The 21,060-nt window shown below is 47.9% G+C and overlaps 1 protein-coding gene and 1 non-coding gene across 3 annotated transcripts in view; both read right to left on the bottom strand.

The window, feature by feature from the left end:
- The window catches only part of TIA1 (TIA1 cytotoxic granule associated RNA binding protein), a 41,170-nt gene extending 30,000 nt beyond the window's left edge, over positions 1-11,170 (bottom strand). For both annotated transcript variants that reach the window (XM_068274920.1, XM_068274919.1), the window contains exon 1: positions 10,951-11,170. In XM_068274920.1, the coding sequence (XP_068131021.1) occupies positions 10,951-10,976 (26 nt within the window). In that variant the 5' untranslated portion in view covers positions 10,977-11,170. The remainder of the gene's footprint in view (positions 1-10,950) is intronic.
- Positions 11,171-11,390: 220 nt separating this feature from the next.
- TRNAG-CCC (transfer RNA glycine (anticodon CCC)) lies at positions 11,391-11,461 on the bottom strand. Its single transcript has one exon. It is a non-coding gene; the product is annotated as a tRNA-Gly (tRNA).
- Positions 11,462-21,060: the final 9,599 nt, after the last annotated feature.

Raw genomic sequence — 21,060 nt, forward strand, 5'->3', positions numbered from 1 at the left:
CACGCATGCACAGTGAAGTGCAACTGGCCAATTTACCGGAGCTCACCACAGGATAATAGAGCGGCCCGCAAGGACGGCGACGGAGGACACAATGGACATGGGGCTGGAAGAAGCACCAGGTATGTATAAATGCTGCTGCTACTTACATCTCAGGAATTCTTTAATCTGATAAATTATGGCTGTTTTTTCACACCACCATTTCCACAAAGCTTATTTAAATGTGCCAACTAGAGTTCTGCTTTTACATCTACACAAATCCTTTTGCTACTAAGAAAAAAATAAGTCTAGAATCTCAGCAAGTCTATGCTGGAAATCAGTCAGTTTTGAAAGTATTAAGGTGGCCATACATCAGGCAACTTGGTGGCCGAGCGACCATCTGATTTGATTATTATAATCGAATGAAAATTGACGCCGCCAAGTGCATGTCCGATGGATGGTACGGGTGCATATCAGTAATGGCGAGTGATATCTGCACGAGCGATAAACGCAACAACACCCCCAGCGCTGTTTCCCCAGTGTATAAATGTACATGTGTCCTGTGTGCATTCATTCATTACCTGTCCTGTGTCTCGGCACCCGTCCATCTTCCGAGTCTGCTGCTCTTCCATTAGCCCCATACACGCAGCTGTGTGTGACGGCTAATGAAAAAGAGGTGCATTCTGAAGACGGACGGGTGCCGAGACACAGGACAGGTAATGTAGAAACACACACGTACATTTATACAGGGCTGTGGAGTCGGAGTCGTGGAGTCGGGCAATTTTGGGTGCCTGGAGTCGGAGTCGGGAAAAAATGCACCGACTCCGACTCCTAATGAATTTGTAACTGTAATTAAAATAGAAAATATGATAAAATGTTCTATTTCTCAGATAATAGTCATTAAAAATAATGTATATATACAGTATATATACAGTAATAGCTGTGCTTAGTCCACAAAAATGAAATAAACCAATCAAAATTAGTTACTTGTGCTGCTTCAATAAAGCAGTCCCCGTATTTTTAAGGTCAGATATACATATCTGATTGTGACTGTATATATGATGTGTACACAGGAATCTCTTATATATACTAAATAACATCTATGCTGTAAGAATAAAGCCTGATGTGTAGCTGTGTCACTAATAGAGATGGTCAACGAGATGGAAATAATTCTGCATTGATGCTGATTTATGCAAATGTATGCACTTCCTTTGCTGATGAAATCAAATAATTTGATATGTTGTTAAAATTTGGTTTGGTGACTACAAATTAAAGGGTAACTGAGACGGATGAAAAGTAAAGTTTTATACATACCTGGGGCTTCCTCCAGCCCCCTTCAGGCTAATCAGTCCCTCGCTGTCCTCCACCACCCGGATCTTCTGCTATGTGTCCTGGTAATTCAGCCAGTCAGCGCTGTCCGGCCGCATGCCGCTCCCACAGCCAGGAACATTCTGCACCTGCGCAATAGTGCTGCACAGGTGTAGTATGCTCCTGGCGGCGGAGTGTGTGCATGCGCACTACACCCGACTGGCTCAAGTACCTGGACTCATAGCAGAAGATCCAGGTGGTGGAGGAGGACAACGAGGGACTGATTATCCTGAAGGTGGCTGGAGGAAGCCCCAGGTATGTATAAAACTTTAATTTCATCTGTCTCAGGTTTACTTTGTTACACAGTAGTACTATACTCTACATATGCACTCCCCACAGAGCTGCAGGGAATCCACTGAGAATGCTGTGCACATTGAACACAGAGGTGTTGTCTGTTTACAATTTCCTCATTCCCCTGCAGAGTACCTGCACATCATTCTTACATGTACCCACACTTACATTGCCTAGGGCCTGATACATGTTCTTTGTTCCGGTTTGTACCTTTTACAAGTACTCTTACCAAGGACTAGTTTTAGTCTGAAGGGAATAAATATAGTAGTCTACATATCCTTCTCACTTCAATTGCCTTGTAAAATTCCTAAGCGTTGGCAGTTAAGAGACGAATTTCATGTTACATACTTTTAATCAACAAAATTGTAATATGCAAATTAGAGGAGTCGGAGTCGAGGAGGCGGAGTTGGAGTCGGAGTCGGTGGAATCCTAAACTGAGGAGTCGGAGTCGGTGGATTTTTGGACCGACTCCACAGCCCTGCATTTATACACTCAGGCAGCGCACTCGGACGATTCCTGAGAGATTTCATACTGAAATTGATTGGGAATCAGCCTGCGGTGTATGGGCAGCTGACAGATCTATCTCTAATCAGATTCGATCAGAGAGAGATTTGTATCTTGGTTGAATCTGCCCATGATCACCCGCCTAGGGCCGATCGGTGTAAGGTCCTGGAGCAGTGGTTTGCGGGAGATTACGTGCGCCAATGCGCGCACATCCCCTCTTGGATGAAGGAGCTCTGCCTTCAGTCTCCCAGCAGCGATCGACGCTCAGAGACTGTCAGATGGTCGAAGTGGCCGTCTATTTACTTAGTACAGAGCTGCAATACACAGCAGCGCTGTACTGGGGACAGCCGTGTGACACTGGGAGACATAGCAGTGATCGGCTGTCATAGGCATATGCCTATGACAGCTGATCACAGTGATTGGCTGACGGGAGGAGGAAGCGTGGGCCCATAGTATAAAAAAAAAAAAAAATTATTAAATATTTGGAGGAAAAAAAATAAACATCCTGAGCGATCATTGCCTACCAACAAAGAGCTCTGTTGGTGGGCAGAAAAGGGGGAGGGAGAAAATCACTTGTGTGCTGAGTTGTGCGGCCCTGCAGCGAGGTCTTAAAGCTGCAGTGGCCATTTTTGTGAAAAATGGCCTGGTCTTTAGGGGGGTTTAAGCCTGTGGTCCTTAAGAGGTTAAGAACATAGGCACAAATCATAATTGGCAACAATGGAAATGTTTATTTTGTTCTCCATGGGAACAAAATCTGGGATGATCAAAAACAGGTTTACCAGGTACACCGTCTGACAAAAATAATCAAGCCAGAAGAAACATTTGCAGTTCTTACTAGTGCAAACAGAGAACATAGTCACCAGTATCTTCTTGTTTACGTGATTGCGAGAAAATACCTTCTGATCTAGGAAGACTTTCTACAAAAACCCTAGCGGTTCTGGTTTTCCATGATAAACAGAAGTGCTTGAATGTTTGTGAACCCTTTAAAATGTTCTATATTTTTTTTTATAGGAATGGGACCTAAAACATCATCTGCCTTTCAAACAAGCCCAAAAGTAGATGCAGAAAACTTAAAGCTGAAATTAAGTCAATACATTTGTATGTGACAAAAGTAAGTGAATCGGGCTCTCAGTAACTGGAATGACCCACCGTGAGCATAAAGAGCTGTGACTAAATGTCTGCGGTAATAACTTGTGCGTTTAGGATCCTTGCTTTGCAGCATGACCCAATGTCTTGAGATTCAATTCACGGACTAATGTCTTGACATTTTCCTCCTTTGCTGTAGTTCAGAATCCATTGTTCCATTACGGATGGAAAGCCATCCAAGCCCAGATGCAGCAGAAGAGGCCCAAATCATAGCACATCCACCACAGTTTAATGGGTGGGATAAGAGTCTTATGCTAAAATTAAGTGTTTTCTGTTCTCAAAATGTAATGCTTCTCATTTAGCACCTCTAAAATGGGGGAGGGGGGAATTGAGTGAAGCCCTTTAAGGGAACCCGAGGTGAGAGGGATATGGAGGCTGCTATAATTATTTCCTTATAAACAATACCAGTTGCCTGGCACCCCTGTTGATCTTCTGGCATAAGTAGTGTCTGAGTCGAAACTCTGAAACAAGCATATGGCCAATCTAGTAAAAGTCAGCTGCGTTAGAGTACCTGATCTGCTGCATGCTTGTTCAGGCTCTGTGGCTAAAAGTATTAAAGAGATTAAAGAGACAGGATCAGGACGACTGCCAGGACGACTGGTATTGTTTAAAAGGAAATAAATATGACAGCTTCCATATTCCATATCCCTCTCACCTCAGGTTGACTAACTTTTGAGTATCCTGGCGCTGCTTGTTGTCCTAAGGATCCCTCCTTTTCCCCATCTTCTTACCACTTGAGCAAGTTGCCCAGAGTGGATTCTTAACTGCGCAGACGGAAGTTTCAAGCTGCTCATTTGCGAATACCTAAAGAAAACCTGTAATAACAAAAAGTTTCCCTGGGCGGTACTCACCTTGGTAGGGGGAAGCCTCCGGATCCTATCGAGGCTTCCCCCGTCCTCCTGTGTCCCGCGGCGGTCTCGCTCTGGCCCTACGAACAGCGGAGATGTAAATATTTACCTTCCCATCTCCAGCGCAGTATCGGCTCTCCGCTCAGAGATAGGTGGAAATAGCCGATCGCTGTCGGGCCGCTCCTCTGCACAGGCGCCAGTCTCCTGCGCCTGCGTAGTAAAGCGAACCCGACAGAGATTGGCTATTTTCGCCTATCCCTGTGCTGAGAGTTGCAATAGCGCCCCTGCTGGAGCCGGGAGAGGTAAATACAACAAGGCTTGTTGAGCGTGGATTGCAGGAGACTTCGGGGGAGCCAGCACTGGATTGACAGCAGTTACAGGGGAGGGGGAAGCCTCATTGGGACCCTGAAGCTTCCCCCTACCGAGGCGAGAACCCCCCAGGGGAACTTTTTTTTGTTACAGAGTCTCTTTAAGAGGGTCGGGAAAAATAGGGGGACGAGCAGTGTAAGGACACTCAGTAAAAAGAAGCCTAGCCCACCATGGGCTTCATTCAAAATTTTCCCCTCGATTCAGGCGTACTTTAAAGTGGACCTGAACTCTTGCACAGGACAGAAGGAAAACAGAGACTTGGCCTGTCTAATTCTCCCTCATCTCTGACTAATACCAACTGTAATTTGATATTTCAGCTGTGTCAGTTGGTTGCCTCAGATGAGCAGCGAAATTGTATACACAGGATGTTAAACCTATGACTGCTTCCATGAAAGCGGGAAATACACTGCAGATTACAGGATTTCTATCAGCTGAAACAAAGAAAGTTTTTTCTTTAAAGGCCATTATGCTGCTGCTTAACTTTTACAGCAGAGAGGAAGTTCAGGTCTACTTTAGGCAAAAATGTTATATTTTGGCGTCAGCGGTTCACAAAACATTTTTCCCAGCATCTTTCAGTTTTATCCACACGAGATTTAATATTTGCTAAAATGTTTTGTGGACAGTTGAAGCCGAGAGAAAAAATAAAAATAAAAATCTATTTTTTATTTTTTTTTTTTGGGGGGGGGGGGGGGGGCCTTCAGTTGCCTCTGGGTTTCTTAGTAGCCTCTTGGGTTAATTACACACTTTCCAGATGGAGTTTTCTTAATCGGCCACGATGGGTGGAATAGCAACGATTTTGAAGTTTGTCCATTTATAGACAATCTGACTGTAGTGGAGTGCAAAGTTTTTAGTGATGTCTTGAAAGCTTTTCCAGCTTTACGAGCAGCAACATTTTCTGAGGTCCTCACTCACCTCATGATACACATCCACCACAGTGTGATCATGCTTTGCTGGATCCCTATCCATTAACTAACAGGGTTTCTTACTCACAATGGATTGTCATCCCATAAGTGAAAACATCACACATCACAAACACACTGCAATTTTGTACAGCTGAATGGGAATGTTGAAACATTTAAGGTATAAACACACCATATTCCAGCATAAACGTTAGGAAACCCAAGTACGCACCAGCATGCCTACCTTGCCTAGTTTTGACTCCTCTATAGCTGCTGCTACACCTCACTGCTCCACCTCCTCTATGGCTGCTGCATCTCCCAGCTCTGTCTCTTCTAAGACTGCTGCTGCTACATTATACATCTTAACCACTTCACCTCCAAGGGGTTTTTCCCCTTAAAAACCAGAGTTATTTTCACCTTTCAGCGCTGCGTCCATCTGCCAATAATTATCACACTGAAATGATGTATACATTTTTTTTTGCCACCAATTGGGCTTTCTTTGGGTGGTACCTTTTGCAAATTATTTTATTCTAAATGCATTTTAATGGGAATAATACGAAAAAAAAATATTTCTCAGTTTTCGGCCATTGTAGTTATAAAATAATAAATGCTACCATAATTAAAACCCACAAAATTTTATTTGGCCATTTGTCCCGGTTATTGCAACGTTTAAAATATTTCCCTAGTACAATGTATGGCCCCAATACTTTATTTGGAAATGAAGGTTCATTTTTTCAGTTTTGCGTCCATCACTAATTATAAACTCATAATTTATAAGTAATTTAAATGTAAAAGTAAAAAGTAACAGTAACATACAAAAAAAGTTCAGTCCCTAAGGTAACTATTTGTTCTTTTTTAACTATATATTTTTGTATTTTTAACAAAAGTTTATTTTTTTTAATAACTTTTGGGGAGTGTGGGACTAAAAGGGGTTATTTTAAATGTAAATATAGGTCTTTTTATTACAAAAAACATTTGTAGGTGTCATTTTACTATTTTGGCCACAAGATGTCCTTGCACATAAGTATTAGGATGCAAAGAAGAAGTAATGTGTAGACGTGTAATTATTGGTGTTTGTGAATGACGGCAGCATCTCATTGATGCCGGCGATTATTCACACAGGGACTTAGATCAATCAACGGGAATTACGTTCCCATTCATTGATCTCCCCTCTAATGATCGGCGAGGAGAACGAGTGCAGGAGCGAGTGGGAGTGCAGGGCAGCAAGGGTCGTAGTACCTACGTCCCTGAGAGGTGAAAAGGGATTTTGCAGGGACGTAGATACTAGTCCCGGTGAAGGGGAAGTGGTTAATCTCCTCTATGGCTGCTGCTGCTACATCTCCCTCTCCTCTATATCTGCTGCTACATCTGGGCTTTCACATCTTCAAGCTCCATCTCTTCTATAGCAGCGGAAACTTCTTAGAAACAAAAGCTCTATTGTAGCTGCTGCACATCTCTCAGCTCCATATCGTGCATCATACGGCAGGTGCTGCCCCATCTCTCAACTCCATCTCCTGCGTCGTGGTAGATACCTCTGCATCTCTCAGCTCCACCTCTCAGCATTTGCCACAAAGCGGAGCATCCCTCAGCTCCACCTTCTGCGTAGTGGCAGATGCAGTTCTGTGGAGTCGAGAAATCAGAGCAATTTTGGGTACCTGGAGTTGGAGGTTTTATACTGAGTTGTCGGATGATTTTTGAACTGACTTCACAACCTTGGGCAGATGCCACTGCAATTCAGCTCCATATCCTGCGATGTGGCTAATGCCGACACAACGCAGCTCCATCTCCTATTGTGGTAAATGCTGCTGCATCTCTCAGCTCCACCCCTTGTGTCATGGCAGATGCCACAATTTAGCTCTATCTCCTGCCGCAACAACTTCGCTCAATCTCCTGCATCATTGCAGATGCTGTCACATCTCTCAGCTCCATCTCCTGCATCGTGGCAGATGCCGCCACATTTCTCTACTCCATCTTCTGAGGCAGACGCCACAACATCTCTCTGCTCCATCTCTTGTGTGACAGACGCCACCACTTCACTCCGCTCTCTCTCCTGTGTGACACAGATGCCGCTACATCTCTTTGCTCCATCTCCTGGGTGGCAGACGCCGCCACATCTCAGCTCCATTTCCTGTGTGGCAGACATGATGCAAGATATGGAGCACCATCTCCTGTGTGGCAGACGTGGCCACATCTCTCAGCTCCATCTCCTGGGTGACAGACGGCGCCACACGTCTCTGCTCCATCTCCTGGGTGGCAGACGACGCCACACGTCTCTGCTCCATCTCGTGTGGAAGACGGCGCCACATCTCTCTGCTCCATCTCTTGTGCGGCAGATGTCACCACATCTGTCTGCTCCATCTCCTGCGTGGCAGAAAGCACCACATCTTTCTGCTCCATCACGTGAGTGGCAGACTGCCCCACATCTGTCTGTTCCATCACGTGAGTGGCAGACTGCCCCACATCTGTCTGCTCCATCTCTTGCGTGGCAGACGCCATCACTTCACTCTGCTCCATCTCTTGCGTGGCAGACGCCGCAACATCACTCTGCTCCATCTCTTGCGTGGCAGACGCCGCCACATCTCTCTGCTCCATCTCTTGCGTGGCAGACGCCGCCACATCTCTCTGCTCCATCTCTTGCGTGGCAGACGCCGCCACATCTCTCTGCTCCATCTCTTGCGTGGCAGACGCCGCCACATCTCTCTGCTCCATCTCTTGCGTGGCAGACGCCGCCACATCTCTCTGCTCCATCTCTTGCGTGGCAGACGCCGCCACATCTCTCTGCTCCATCTCTTGCGTGGCAGACGCCGCCACATCTCTCTGCTCCATCTCTTGCGTGGCAGACGCCGCCACATCTCTCTGCTCCATCTCTTGCGTGGCAGACGCCGCCACATCTCTCTGCTCCATCTCTTGCGTGGCAGACGCCGCCACATCTCTCTGCTCCATCTCTTGCGTGGCAGACGCCGCCACATCTCTCTGCTCCATCTCTTGCGTGGCAGACGCCGCCACATCTCTCTGCTCCATCTCTTGCGTGGCAGACGCCGCCACATCTCTCTGCTCCATCTCTTGCGTGGCAGACGCCGCCACATCACTCTGCTCCATCTCTTGCGTGGCAGACGCCGCCACATCTCTCTGCTCCATCTCTTGCGTGGCAGACGCCGCCACATCTCTCTGCTCCATCTCTTGCGTGGCAGACGCCGCCACATCTCTCTGCTCCATCTCTTGCGTGGCAGACGCCGCCACATCTCTCTGCTCCATCTCTTGCGTGGCAGACGCCGCCACATCTCTCTGCTCCATCTCTTGCGTGGCAGACGCCGCCACATCTCTCTGCTCCATCTCTTGCGTGGCAGACGCCGCCACACATCTCTGCTCCATTTCCTGTGTGGCAGACATGTTGCAAGATATGGAGCACCATCTCCTGTGTGGCAGATGGGGCCGCTTCTCTCAGCTCCATCTCCTGTGTGGCAGACGTGGCCACATCTCTCAGCTCCATCTCCTGTGTGGCAGACGTGGCCACATCTCTCAGCTCCATCTCCTGTGTGACAGACACCGCCACGTCTCTTCTCCATCTCCTGGGTGGCAGACGGCGCCACGTCTCTGCTCCATCTCCTGGGTGGCAGACGGTGCCACACGTCTCTGCTCCATCTTCTGGGTGGCAGACGGCGCCACACGTCTCTGCTCCATCTTCTGGGTGGCAGACGGTGCCACATGTCTCTGCTCCATCTCCTGGGTGGCAGACGGCGCCACATGTCTCTGCTCCATCTCCTGGGTGGCAGACAGCACCACATCTCTCTGCTCCATCACGTGAGTGGTAGAGTGCCCCACATCTGTCTGCTCCATCTCTTGCGTGGCAGACGCCATCACATCACTCTGCTCCATCTCTTGCGTGGGAGACGCCGCCACATCTCTCTGCTCCATCTCTTGCGTGGCAGACGCCGCCACATCTCTCTGCTCCATCTCTTGCGTGGCAGATGCCACCACATCTCTCTGCTCCATCTCTTGCGTGGCAGATGCCGCCACATCTCTCTGCTCCATCTCTTGCGTGGCAGATGCCGCCACATCTCTCTGCTCCATCTCTTGCGTGGCAGATGCCGCCACATCTCTCTGCTCCATCTCTTGCGTGGCAGATGCCGCCACATCTCTCTGCTCCATCTCTTGCGTGGCAGATGCCGCCACATCTCTCTGCTCCATCTCTTGCGTGGCAGATGCCGCCACATCTCTCTGCTCCATCTCTTGCGTGGCAGATGCCGCCACACCTCTCTGCTCCATCTCTTGCGTGGCAGATGCCGCCACATCTCTCTGCTCCATCTCCTCACATCTCGTGTGGCAGACGCCGTAACATCTCTCTGCTCCATCTCCTGTGTGGCAGACGCCACTACATCCCTCTGCTCCATCTCCTGTGTGGCAGACGGCAGACGCCACTACATCTCTCTGCTCCATCTCATGTGTGGCAGACGGCAGACGCCACTACATCTCTCTGCTCCATCTCCTGTGTGACAGATGCCGTCACATCTCTCTGCTCCATCTCCTGTGTGGCAGACAACACTCTATCTCTCTGCTCCATCTCCTGTGTAACAGACGCCGTCACATCTCTCTGCTCCATCTCCTGTGTGGCAGACGGCAGACGCCACTACATCTCTCTGCTCCATCTCCTGTGTGGCAGACGCCACTACATCTCTCTGCTCCATCTCCTGTGTGGCAGACGCCACTACATCTCTCTGCTCCATCTCCTGTGTGACAGACGCCGTCACATCTCTCTGCTCCATCTCCTGTGTGACAGACGCCGTCACATCTCTCTGCTCCATCTCCTGTGTGACAGACGCCGTCACATCTCTCTGCTCCATCTCCTGTGTGACAGACGCCGTCACATCTCTCTGCTCCATCTCCTGTGTGACAGACGCCGTCACATCTCTCTGCTCCATCTCCTGTGTGACAGACGCCGTCACATCTCTCTGCTCCATCTCCTGTGTGACAGACGCCGTCACATCTCTCTGCTCCATCTCCTGTGTGGCAGACACCACTACATCGCTCTGCTCCATCCCCTGTGTGGCAGATGCCGCTGCAATCTCTCTGCTCCATCTCCTGTGTGGCAGAAGCAGTTACATATCTTTGCACCATCTCCTGTATGAGGCAGACACCACTATATCTCTCAGCATCATCTTCACCATGAAAGATGCTGCCACATCTCTCTGCTCCATCTTTTCCATGGCATATTTCGCCACATCTCTCAGCTCTATCACCTGCATGGCATATGCCACCACATCTTTCAGTTCTGTCTTCTCCATCAGCACTTGTATTACAAATTCAATCACATTTCTCAGCTTAGTAGGAGATAATGCCACATCTCCTAACTTCATTCTCTCTATGGCAGCTGCAGCCACATCTCCCAACTCCATCTCCTCTATGTCTACTGCAACACACATGTACCAGCCTGATCTCCTCTATGGATTCTGCTAATGAACATCATACAAGCCACACAGACAATGGTCTCAACATCCGGCCATTGAGGCGCCAGCGGGAACATGATGGCCACAGGCCGCCAGAATACTCACAGGGTCCTGGGCAATTCGTCCTCCATGACTCCGGGCCCCCCTCCACTCTCAGGGACCCGGCGGTACAACGTGTCGCGGGGATGAAGTTCAGTCCACTCCGGTACCGGCAGACGCTCCACACCGTCTCCTTCTTCCGCACTCACCGCAGCTCTTTCTCACCGGCTCCCACCGCCCCGGCCTGGAACAATGCAAGGCAAACCGTCACCACAAGATGGCCGCTGCAGGGAATAGCGCAGGCGCGGGCCGAGGACCCCGGAAAGGGGCTGTCCTGCCGCAAGCCTGTCTGTCATGAATGGAATATTCACAGACACTCGCTGTAAAATTTGAAGAAATAACACAGATGATAGCAGTCAGTCATGGATTCGCTCATTTTAGTAAAACGTATTCCATGGAATTTGTTAATATTATCGGTACAAAATCCGTAGGGGAACAAAAGAACGTGCGCCGCCCGGGAATCGAACCCGGGTCGCAAGAATGGGAATCTTGCATGATACCACTACACCAGCGGCGCAGATGCTGGGAAAGCGCTGCTGAGACCCTCAAACTGGGCATGTGCTGTGGTTTGCAGACAGATTTTGTACAGTTGTCTATATTTTGTATTGTTTTTATTTTATAGTACTTTTACATTCGCTGTTCAGTCAGAAATTATTAACACATATACAGGAGCATGACTAACAATCACTGGGTCCACCTGCAAAACTTTGGATGGGGCCAGCCATTATCAAAGGCCCCCCCCCCCCTTCCCCTTTTAAATCAAACTGGACTTGAATTGGTTTAATTTGTTAAAGTATACCCGTAGCGGAAAAAAAAGTGCCCTAAATGTATACTTACCTATGTAGCGGGAAGCCCCTGGATAATCCAGAGGCGCCTCCTGTTGCCCTCCTGCTTGCCGTTCCAGTGCTAAAACTGTTGCAAGCCTGTCGACAAGAGCTTTCATGGAGCCTGGCCACACTGCGTAGGCAATTTGCTCCTACACGCTAGCACGGAGCCGAACGGGCTTGGTTTTTTTCTTCTGCTGAGCCTGACTGGCAGCTCTGTGCTACTGTGCAGATACGAGTCATCCTGCACAGTGTGGCCTGGAACGGTGAGGAAGAGGGAGACGAGGGAAGCCTCTGGAGGATCCAGAGGCTGCTCTTTGCCAAGGTAAGTACAGTATGTGATTTTTTTTGGGTAGGAGGGGCCCGCCTCTATGCAGACAGACTTTGTTGCCCCAAAACAAGTGTTCATTCAACTGCAAGCCTCTAACAGCCATGTAAGTATGTAACTGGCCTAAAGGGGCCCATACACTAACCGATTTTCCCGCCGATATACAGCCAATTCGATCACTGCAATCGAATCGACTGTGAAATTGTTGTGCAAGCCCTGACCGAACGATCGATTTCCGTCCAAATTCGATCGTTCCCGTCGATTCCCGTCGTTCCTGTTCGTGCAGAAGATTTTGCTTGATCACCGGTGGGTCGGTAGTACGTTGATAGCGGCGTTCGAATTCCCGACGACCGATGCTAGCGGCAATACATTACCTGATCCGGCCGGCACGAGTCCCCGCTGTCACTGTTGCTTCTTCTCCGCGCTGGGCTCCGAGTCCGGCAGGCTTCACTTCTTCCTGTCCCGGCAGGAAGTTTAAACAGTAGAGCGCCCTCTACTGTTTAAACTTCCCCGGGCAGGAAGTACAGTGAAGCTGGAGCCCGGAGCGGAGAAGAAGACAACGGAGACTGGGGGACTCGAGCCGGCCGGATCAGATAATGTATGCGGGGGCCCGGGGGGCGGCAGCAGCGGCAGCTTCACAGATGGTGAATCGATTTCATGCTGAAATCGATTCACAATCTGTTTACAGTAAAGGCAGCCATACAATCCCTCTCTGATCAGATTCAATCAGAGAGGGATCTATCTGTTGGTCGATCTGATGGCAAATCGACCAGTGTATGGACACCTTAAAGTGAACCTTAAGCCAGAAAAAAAAATGAGTTTTACTCACCTGGGGCTTCTACCAGCCCCCTGCAGCAGTCCTGTGCCCTTGCAGCCACTCACTAATCCTCTGGTCCCCCGCTGCCAGCTAGTTTCGTTTTTGCCGACAGGCCCGTCAGGACTGGCCACGGGTATCTTTTTCCGCATTCCCGACTGTAATTAGCGCTATTGCGGACTGCAACGCATACAAAGATACGGGCTGCCGCATTACCTACACGTAGATATGCGGCAACGCGTATTTTTGTACTTGTTGCGGTCCGCAATATCGCTAATTACAGTCGGGAATGCGGAAAAAGCTATGCGTGGCCAGTCCTGACGGGCCTGTCGGCAAAAACGAAACTTGCTGGCAGCGGGGGACCAGAGGATTAGTGAGTGGCTGCGAGGGCACAAGACTGCTGCAGGGGGCTGGTAGAGGCCCCAGGTGAGTAAAACTCTTTTTTTTTTCTGGCTCAAGGTTCACTTTAAGAAGAGGAGGAACAAATTATTTGGCCCCATTCACACTGGGGATCTCAAAATGCTAACAAAATCTCTAATGTTTTGCGGAGGGGGGATTATTTTCACGATTTTCCATGTTTTTTTACTGGACATCTCCGTGATTTTTGAGCGATCGTGATTTTTTAATATTTGAGCCACGGTCACTATAAAATTACCCTAGTGCTTTTCCAAGTGCTAGCAATCGCTGGTAATTCCGAAATCTTTGTAGAACGCCTGCAAATCTCCCCAGTGTGAATGGGCCCTTAAGCCTCCTTCACATCAATTAGCGCAGAACACAACGCGTACGATCGCATGTCATCTGCGCTGCTATGTGCAGATGGCGCATTCACTACAGTGAGTGGGTCAGCGCTGCGATTCCCAAAAAATGCATGCAACAGTGCGATAGTGCATCTCACTGCTGCGCAGTGCATATGAGGGGGACGGTAGAAGGGCTGTCTATGCACTTCTACCGTTCTTGCTTGTCCCACACTATACGCGTTGCCGAAATGCACTTAGGGTTTCCGCCACAGGCCACAATGCTTAATATATTGTTGGATGACAGTCTGGTGTTTTTTCTGTATCTTGTTGGCCAACAGTCTGGTGTTTGTACTGGTATCAATGTCTTTCATGCCTGTCATAAGTTGGTTAAATAGCAATAAGTTAGACTGAAATTTGCATACCTCCCAACTTTTTGAGATGAAAAAGAGGGACACTTAAGCAAGCAACACCCCTGATCACGCCCCCGGCACACCCACTAGTCATGCATACCATAAAGATTCCATAAGAAAAATTTGTTGTTTATAAATCAAACCACACTGGTCCTTTCTATCCTGGTTAATTTTCCTTCATATTAACATTTTACAATTAGTAATATATCAATTTAAAGGATGGGAATAAAGTTTAGAGTCAATCAAACACATTTTTAAGTAGAGAAATACATATATTTACATAGAAAGAGGGACAATGTCCTGAAAGAGGGACAAATGAGGAGAAAAGAGGGACAGGGCTCCCAAAGAGGGACTGTCCCTTCGAAAGAGGGACAGTTAAGAGCTATGAATTTGGCAGCTACATTCTCACAAAAGTAAAATGTCCGTATGACCCTCTTCTCCAAACAAGCTACTTTTTTTTGCTTTTTTTTATTTCCAAGTTAGGTTTTGGCATTACCTTGCTTCAAGGCATTCAATGTTCTGTACAGCACAGTAGGATGCTTGCCTGACCTCTAGCAAAAAAAACACATTCACCTCCATTCTCATGCTAAATCATTTGTTATGTTTCAGTTTCCCATTCCTTTAGTACAAATACCACCTGTGCCTCCCTGGACTTCCTGCATGCATTATCTAGACAAATTAAAACCTTCCCTGGTTTTCAAATGTAAAGTTTTATTGTGCTAGCAATGGAAATTTACATTTATTTAAAAAAAATATTATTATTGATTTATTTATATAGCGGCAGCATCTTCCATGGTGCTGTACAACATCATACAGGGTTTAACAATACAAAATAAACAATGCAAGAGTTAATACAAGACAGGAGTGGATAACAGCAAATGCAGCAAACAAATTAACTACATAATTTTACACAGAAGTGGGAGGTATGCAGAGCAGAGAGTTGCAATAGTCTAGTCGTGAAATAATCAGGGCATGCGCCAGAAGTTTGGTAGTGTCCTGTGTGAGAAAAGAGCGGATGCAGGAGATGTTTTTTAGGTGGAGGCGACAAAAGGAGGATAGTTTGTCAATGTGTGGTTTGAATGAGAGACTTGAGTCCAATATTACACCTAGGCAGAGAACCTGAAGGACAGGTGTTATGGAAGTGCCATCAACAAACATAGTGATATCAGTCAGGGACATTGAATTATGAGGTGGGAAGATTACCATTTCAGTCTTGTCCATATTGAGTTTTAGAAAATGGGAGGACATGAAGGTGATTGCACTGAGACAGTCAGGGATACGAGCTTTTAAGGTATCTACGGTAAGTCAGGTGCTGAAATGTAGATCTGGATATCGTCAGCATATAGGTGATATTGGAAGCCAAAGGAACTGATGAGCTGACCAAGACTTGGAAGGTGGAGCTGAGGTGGTGCTGGCGTGGGCGACACTGAAAGTCCTATCTGAGAGGTAGGAGTAAAGCCATGAGAGAGCAAGACCCTGAATGAAAGTAGAGGGTGGTCCACTGAGTCAAAACTGAGAGGTCTAGGAAAGAATAAAGTAGAGGCCTTTAGATTTAGCAGTTGCCAGGTCATTAGTTACTATTAGTAGGGCAGTTTTGGTTGATTGGCTGGGGCGGGATGCAGATTGGAGGTCATCAAACAGAGAATTAGCAGTGAGGTGACAGACTAAGTCAGTATAGACGTGGCGCTCAAGTAGTTTGGAAGAGAAGAGGAGGAGAGAAATAGGTTGGTAGTTGGGCAGGGAAGAGGGGATCAAGAGAAGGTTTTTGAGTTATAAGGGCTTGTTTGAGTGAGGATGGAATGATGCCTTTGGTGAGAGAAAGGTTAAAGAGGGAAGTTAAGGCAGGTGAGATGGTAGAGGATAAGTGAGTAATGAGGTGAGTGGGCATGAGGTCAAGGGGGCAAATAGTGGGACATGATTTAGAGATGGGAGAGGAGACAGCGAGTTCAGATAGTGGTGAGAAGGTTGTTAGGGAGAATGTAAGGTTTGGGGTATGTAATGAAAGAGGAGGCTGTTGGTTAAATCTTTTTCAGATGTTCGTGAGTTTATCACTTAAAGGGGAACTTCAGCCTAAACAAACATACTGTCATTAAGTTACATTAGTTATGTTAATTAGAATAGATAGGTAATATAATCTCGTACCCACCCTGTTTTGAAAGAACAGGCAAATGTTTGTGATTCATGGGGGCTGCCATCTTTGTCATGGGGGCAGCCATCTTTTTGGTTGAAAGGAGGTGACAAGGAGCAGGAGACACAGTTCCAACTGTCCTGTGTCCTGATCACCGTTCCCAGCTGCACACGCTAGGCTTCAAATGTCAAATTCAAAATGTAAAAAAAAAAAATATGCACCCAAACAGCAGAATGAGACCAACAAAATCAGAAATCCCATCATGCTTTGCACAGCATCAGGGGAAAAATGCCCGGGCAGTTTTCTTCTGTGCAGCTAAAAATGAGGCTTGTATAAGAGAAACAAAGTTCTGATGCTGTGAAACTGTTAAAGAAACACCAGGCCTTTTCAGTGCTGCTGAGTCGATTTTTAGTTTGGAGGTTCACTTTAAGAAGGAGACAAAGTCATCAGTTGAGATGCAGGGAGTGGGAGGTGGAGGTGGGGGCCGGAGGAGGGAGTTGAATGTAGCAAAGAGTAGTTTAGGGTTGTTGTACTGTGAGGAAATTAGTGAGGAGAAGTATAAAAATAATGATTCATCAAAAACTATGTGTGGCAGGGATCGAATCACCAGTGGCAAAATGCTTGGATCTTATGTGGTGAAACATTAGTTATACTTTATAGATAGCTGGGTGTTCTCTGGCTGCTGTATCTGACATCCATGGCATCAAAAGGATCTCCCTTCTGGTGACTGATGTTGCCCAATGGGGATCGGATCCCTCGGGCGACATCGATGGGCCAACGTTGTACATATGCAGAGTCAGTAGTTAAGCGGACAACGCATTCTGTTGCTATGTTGGGAAGCGAAGGGCCGACAGAGCAGCACAGACGTAATGTCATGCAGGGTGGGCAGGGCGAGTGCTGAAAAGAAAAGTATCGTCTGTCGCTTGAGCAAGTTGATCCACCAGACGGATGACTTGACAAGTGATGGCCGGGGGCCACTGTACACGGCAGATTATCTGCTAAGGCGGTTGTTATTGTCCGCATAAAATACAGTAACAATGCAATAGTGAGGATGAGGAATTTTTCAGAGCAAATAGTGGAAATAACTTGCTACATGCAGTTGTATAAAATAAATACTGACAGTAAATGGTCTGGCAATCTACAATAAACAGTGAGGTCTAGTGCACACCAGAGCGGTTCTGCTGCGGTTTACGATCCGCTTGCGGGTGCGGATCCGCTAGGGTAATGTATTTCAATGGGCTGGTGCACACCAGAGCGGGAGGCGTTTTGCAGAAACGCATACTCCCGGGCTGCTGCAGATTTTGGATTGCGGATGCGTTTCTGCCTCAATGTTAAGTATAGGAAAAACGCAAACCGCTCTGAAAAACGGCACTTCAGAGCGGTTTGCCAGGCGGTTTTTGTTACAGTAGCTGTTCAGTAACAGCTTTACTGTAACAATACATTAAATCTACTACACCAAAAACGCTTCACAAAAACGCAAAATGCTAGCTAAAACGCTACAGAAAAAGAAGAAAAAGCATTTCAAAATCTGCTAGCATTTTGCGGATCTGCTAGCGGTTTTTGGTGTGCACTAGGCCTAAGGCCTGGTGCACACCAGAGGAGTTTTTCTGAGCGTTTTGAGTTTTTAAATCTGCTGCTAATGTTATCCTATGTGTCTGTGCACACTGGAGCAATGAGGTTTTGTAAAAAAAACCATAGCATGAGGCCCAGTGCACACCAAAACCGCTAGCAGATCGTCAAAACGCTAGCGGTTTTGGGAGCAGAGAGCAGATATTTGGCCGGGTGCACACCAAGCGGATATTGTATGCGATCCACCAGCCGCATCAGCCAGTGAAAACGCTTGGCTATTGTATTTCAATGTGTGGTGCACACCGGCGGTTTGAGGTTTTTTAGCAAACCGCAAACGCGCAGCAGGAGGCACGTTTGCGGCTTGGCAAAAACCTCAAACCGCCGGTGTGCACCATCCTATTACAATACATTAGCCAAGCATTTTTCCAGGCGGATGCGGCCGGCGGATCGCTCCAAAAACCGCTCGGTGTGCACTGGGCCTTACATTGGGAAGAGCTTTTAGAGGTTTCAAAAGCTCTTCCCAATGAAAGGCCCAGTGCACACCGAGCGGTTTTTGGAGCGATCCGCCGGCCGCATCCGCCTACAAAAACGCTTGTCTAATGTATTGCAATGGGATGGTGCACACCGGCGGTTTGCGTTTTTTGCCAAGCCGCAAACGCGCCTCCTGCTGCGCGTTTGCGGATTTCGGAAGCGTTTCGTCCTCAATGTAAAGTATAGGAAAAACGCAAACCGCTCTGAAAAACGCTACTTCAGAGCGGTTTGCGATGCATTTTTGTTACAGTAGCTGTTCAGTAACAGCTTTTACTGTAACAATATGTGTAATCTGCTACACAAAAACGCACCCAAAACCGCTAGGTATGTTTAGAAAACCTCTCTAAACATACCTAGAATCGCTCTGAAATCAGCTCCCAAAACCGCTAGCGTATTGCGGATCTGCTAGCGGTTTTGGTGTGCACTGGGCCTGATGCTATGGTTTTTTTTTACAAAACCTCATTGCTCCAGTGTGCACAGACACATAGGATAACATTAGCAGCAGATTTAAAAACTCAAAACGCTCAGAAAAACTCCTTTGGTGTGCACCAGGCCTATTGCCTGGTGCACACCAAAAACCGCTAGCAGATCCGCAAAATGCTAGCAGATTTTGAAACGCTTAGCGTTTTGCGGTTTTGTGTAGCGGTTTTGGTGTAGTAGATTTCAGATATTGTTACAGTAAAGCTGTTACTGAACAGCTTCTGTAACAAAAACGCCGGCAAAACCGCTCTAAACAGGCGTTTTTCAGAGTGGTTTGCGTTTTTTCCTATACTTAACATTGAGGCAGAAACGCATCCGAAATCCAAAAAATGCCTCACCCCGGGAGGATTCGTTTCTGCAAAACGCCTCCCGCTCTGGTGTGCACCACCCCATTGAGATACATTGACCAAGCGGATCCGCAGCCGCAAGCGGCTGCAGAAACGCTGAAAAAGCCGCTCGGTGTGCACCAGCCCTAACAGTGGAGTAGTGGATAAACTCTACACTAGTATACTAAGAATGTATTAAAGCAAACCTGAAGCAAAAGCACTGGGGCACTGCACAGAATGCTCCCAGCTGAGGTAGCGAGATGGGGGTGTGTGTTTAGGCGAACTGCACCTGCGCTGAATGGCCAAGCTAACAAGGCTTCTACAGGCCAAATGAGGTGGCCGCAGGAAGACGGCATGGGAGTGATCGGTGCAGAGGGGGCCGGAGGAAGACCCAGGTATGTATAAAACTTTTATATCCTTTTATCTCAGGTACACTTTAACCACTTAAGGACCACGGGATTAAAGAGAACCCGAGGTGGCTTAGAAGAATGCTATTAGCACACAGAGGCTGGGTCTGCATATAATGCCCAGCCTCTGTTGCTATACAGTGCCCCCCCCCCCAGGCCTGCTGTGCCCCCACAAATCAAACGCCGTGCTGGCGACACGCAGAGTGTCGCCAGCCGGCTGTTTACATCTGCCCTATCACTCTCGCCGCTCCCCTGCCTCCTCTATGTCGCCGCTCCCTGCCCGTGTCCCTTTCTTCCCCGCTGATTGGAGGGAAGCGACGCGGGCCGGGAGCAGAGATATAGAGGAGGCAGGAGAGCGGCGAGAGAGATAGGGCAGATGTAAACAGCCGGCTGGCGACACGCTGAGTGTCGCCAGCATGGCGTTTGATTTATGGGGGCACAGCAGAGCGCAGGGAGGGGCCTGGGGGTAACAGTATAGCAACAGAGGCTGGGCATTATATGCAGACCCAGCCTCTGTGTGCTAATAGCATTCTTATAAGCCACCTGGGGTTCTCTTGAAACCCCCCTAGTGACCAGGCCATGTTTTTTTTATCTAATTAGGCCACTGCAGCTTTAAGGGCTAGCTGTAGGGTCGTAAAACTCACCTCTACCCAACCCCCCCCCCCCCCCCCTCTTTTCTGCCCACAGAGTTTTCTGTTGGTGGGCTGTGATCGCTGGCTGATCCTGTGTTATGGTTTTTTTTTTTACTGTAAATATTGAATTAAAAAAAAAATTAAAAAATATTGCTATATTTTTTGTTGTTGTCACCCTGCCAATCAGCTGTCATAGGCATCCGCCTATGTCAGCGGATCGCTTTAGTGTCTCCCAGGCGGACAGCCGTGTCGGTTTCTTACAGCTGTGTCGGTTTCGGCGTCTAACATTCTCCTAGCGGTGATCGACGCTGAGAGACTGATGACGGAGTGGAGCTCCGTCATTCAATGGGAGATGCACACGCATTGGTGCACGCAATCTCCTGCAAAACCCCGCCCCGGGACTTGACGCCATTTGGCGTTAGGTGGTCCTGGGGCTGCAGCCGCAATCACACCCATCGGCGTGACACAGTCGTAGACTGGTTAACAGGGCAACGCTTACTTTCATTGTACTGTATGCCTCACAGTATGGTCACACCGCAACAACGCTTCTGCGTGATGCTACTTTTTTGGCTCCGTTGCATTCAAGGGCGTAGTAATAGGGGGTGCAGAGGTTGCGACCACATCAGGGCCCTTGGGCCAGAGGGGCAACGAAAGGGCCCTTCCTCAACTACAGTATTAGCTCTCTATTGGTCCTGTGCTCATAATAATCACTTCTATAGATACTTTGAATAGGGGTAATCATTAACAAACTGTTCCCCATCCCCTTCTTGCACCTCTGATACTGTAGTTGCCATTGGCAGGTTTTGGTGCGCCGCATCAATTGTTATGTATAGAGTGCTTGGGGGGCCCATACAGTGGCGTAGCTAAGGAGCTGTGGGCCCCGATGCGAGTTTTACAATGGGGCCCCCCAGACACTCTATACATAACAAT

This window comes from Hyperolius riggenbachi, chromosome 3 (assembly GCF_040937935.1).
Source record: "Hyperolius riggenbachi isolate aHypRig1 chromosome 3, aHypRig1.pri, whole genome shotgun sequence".
NCBI lineage: Eukaryota > Metazoa > Chordata > Amphibia > Anura > Hyperoliidae > Hyperolius > Hyperolius riggenbachi.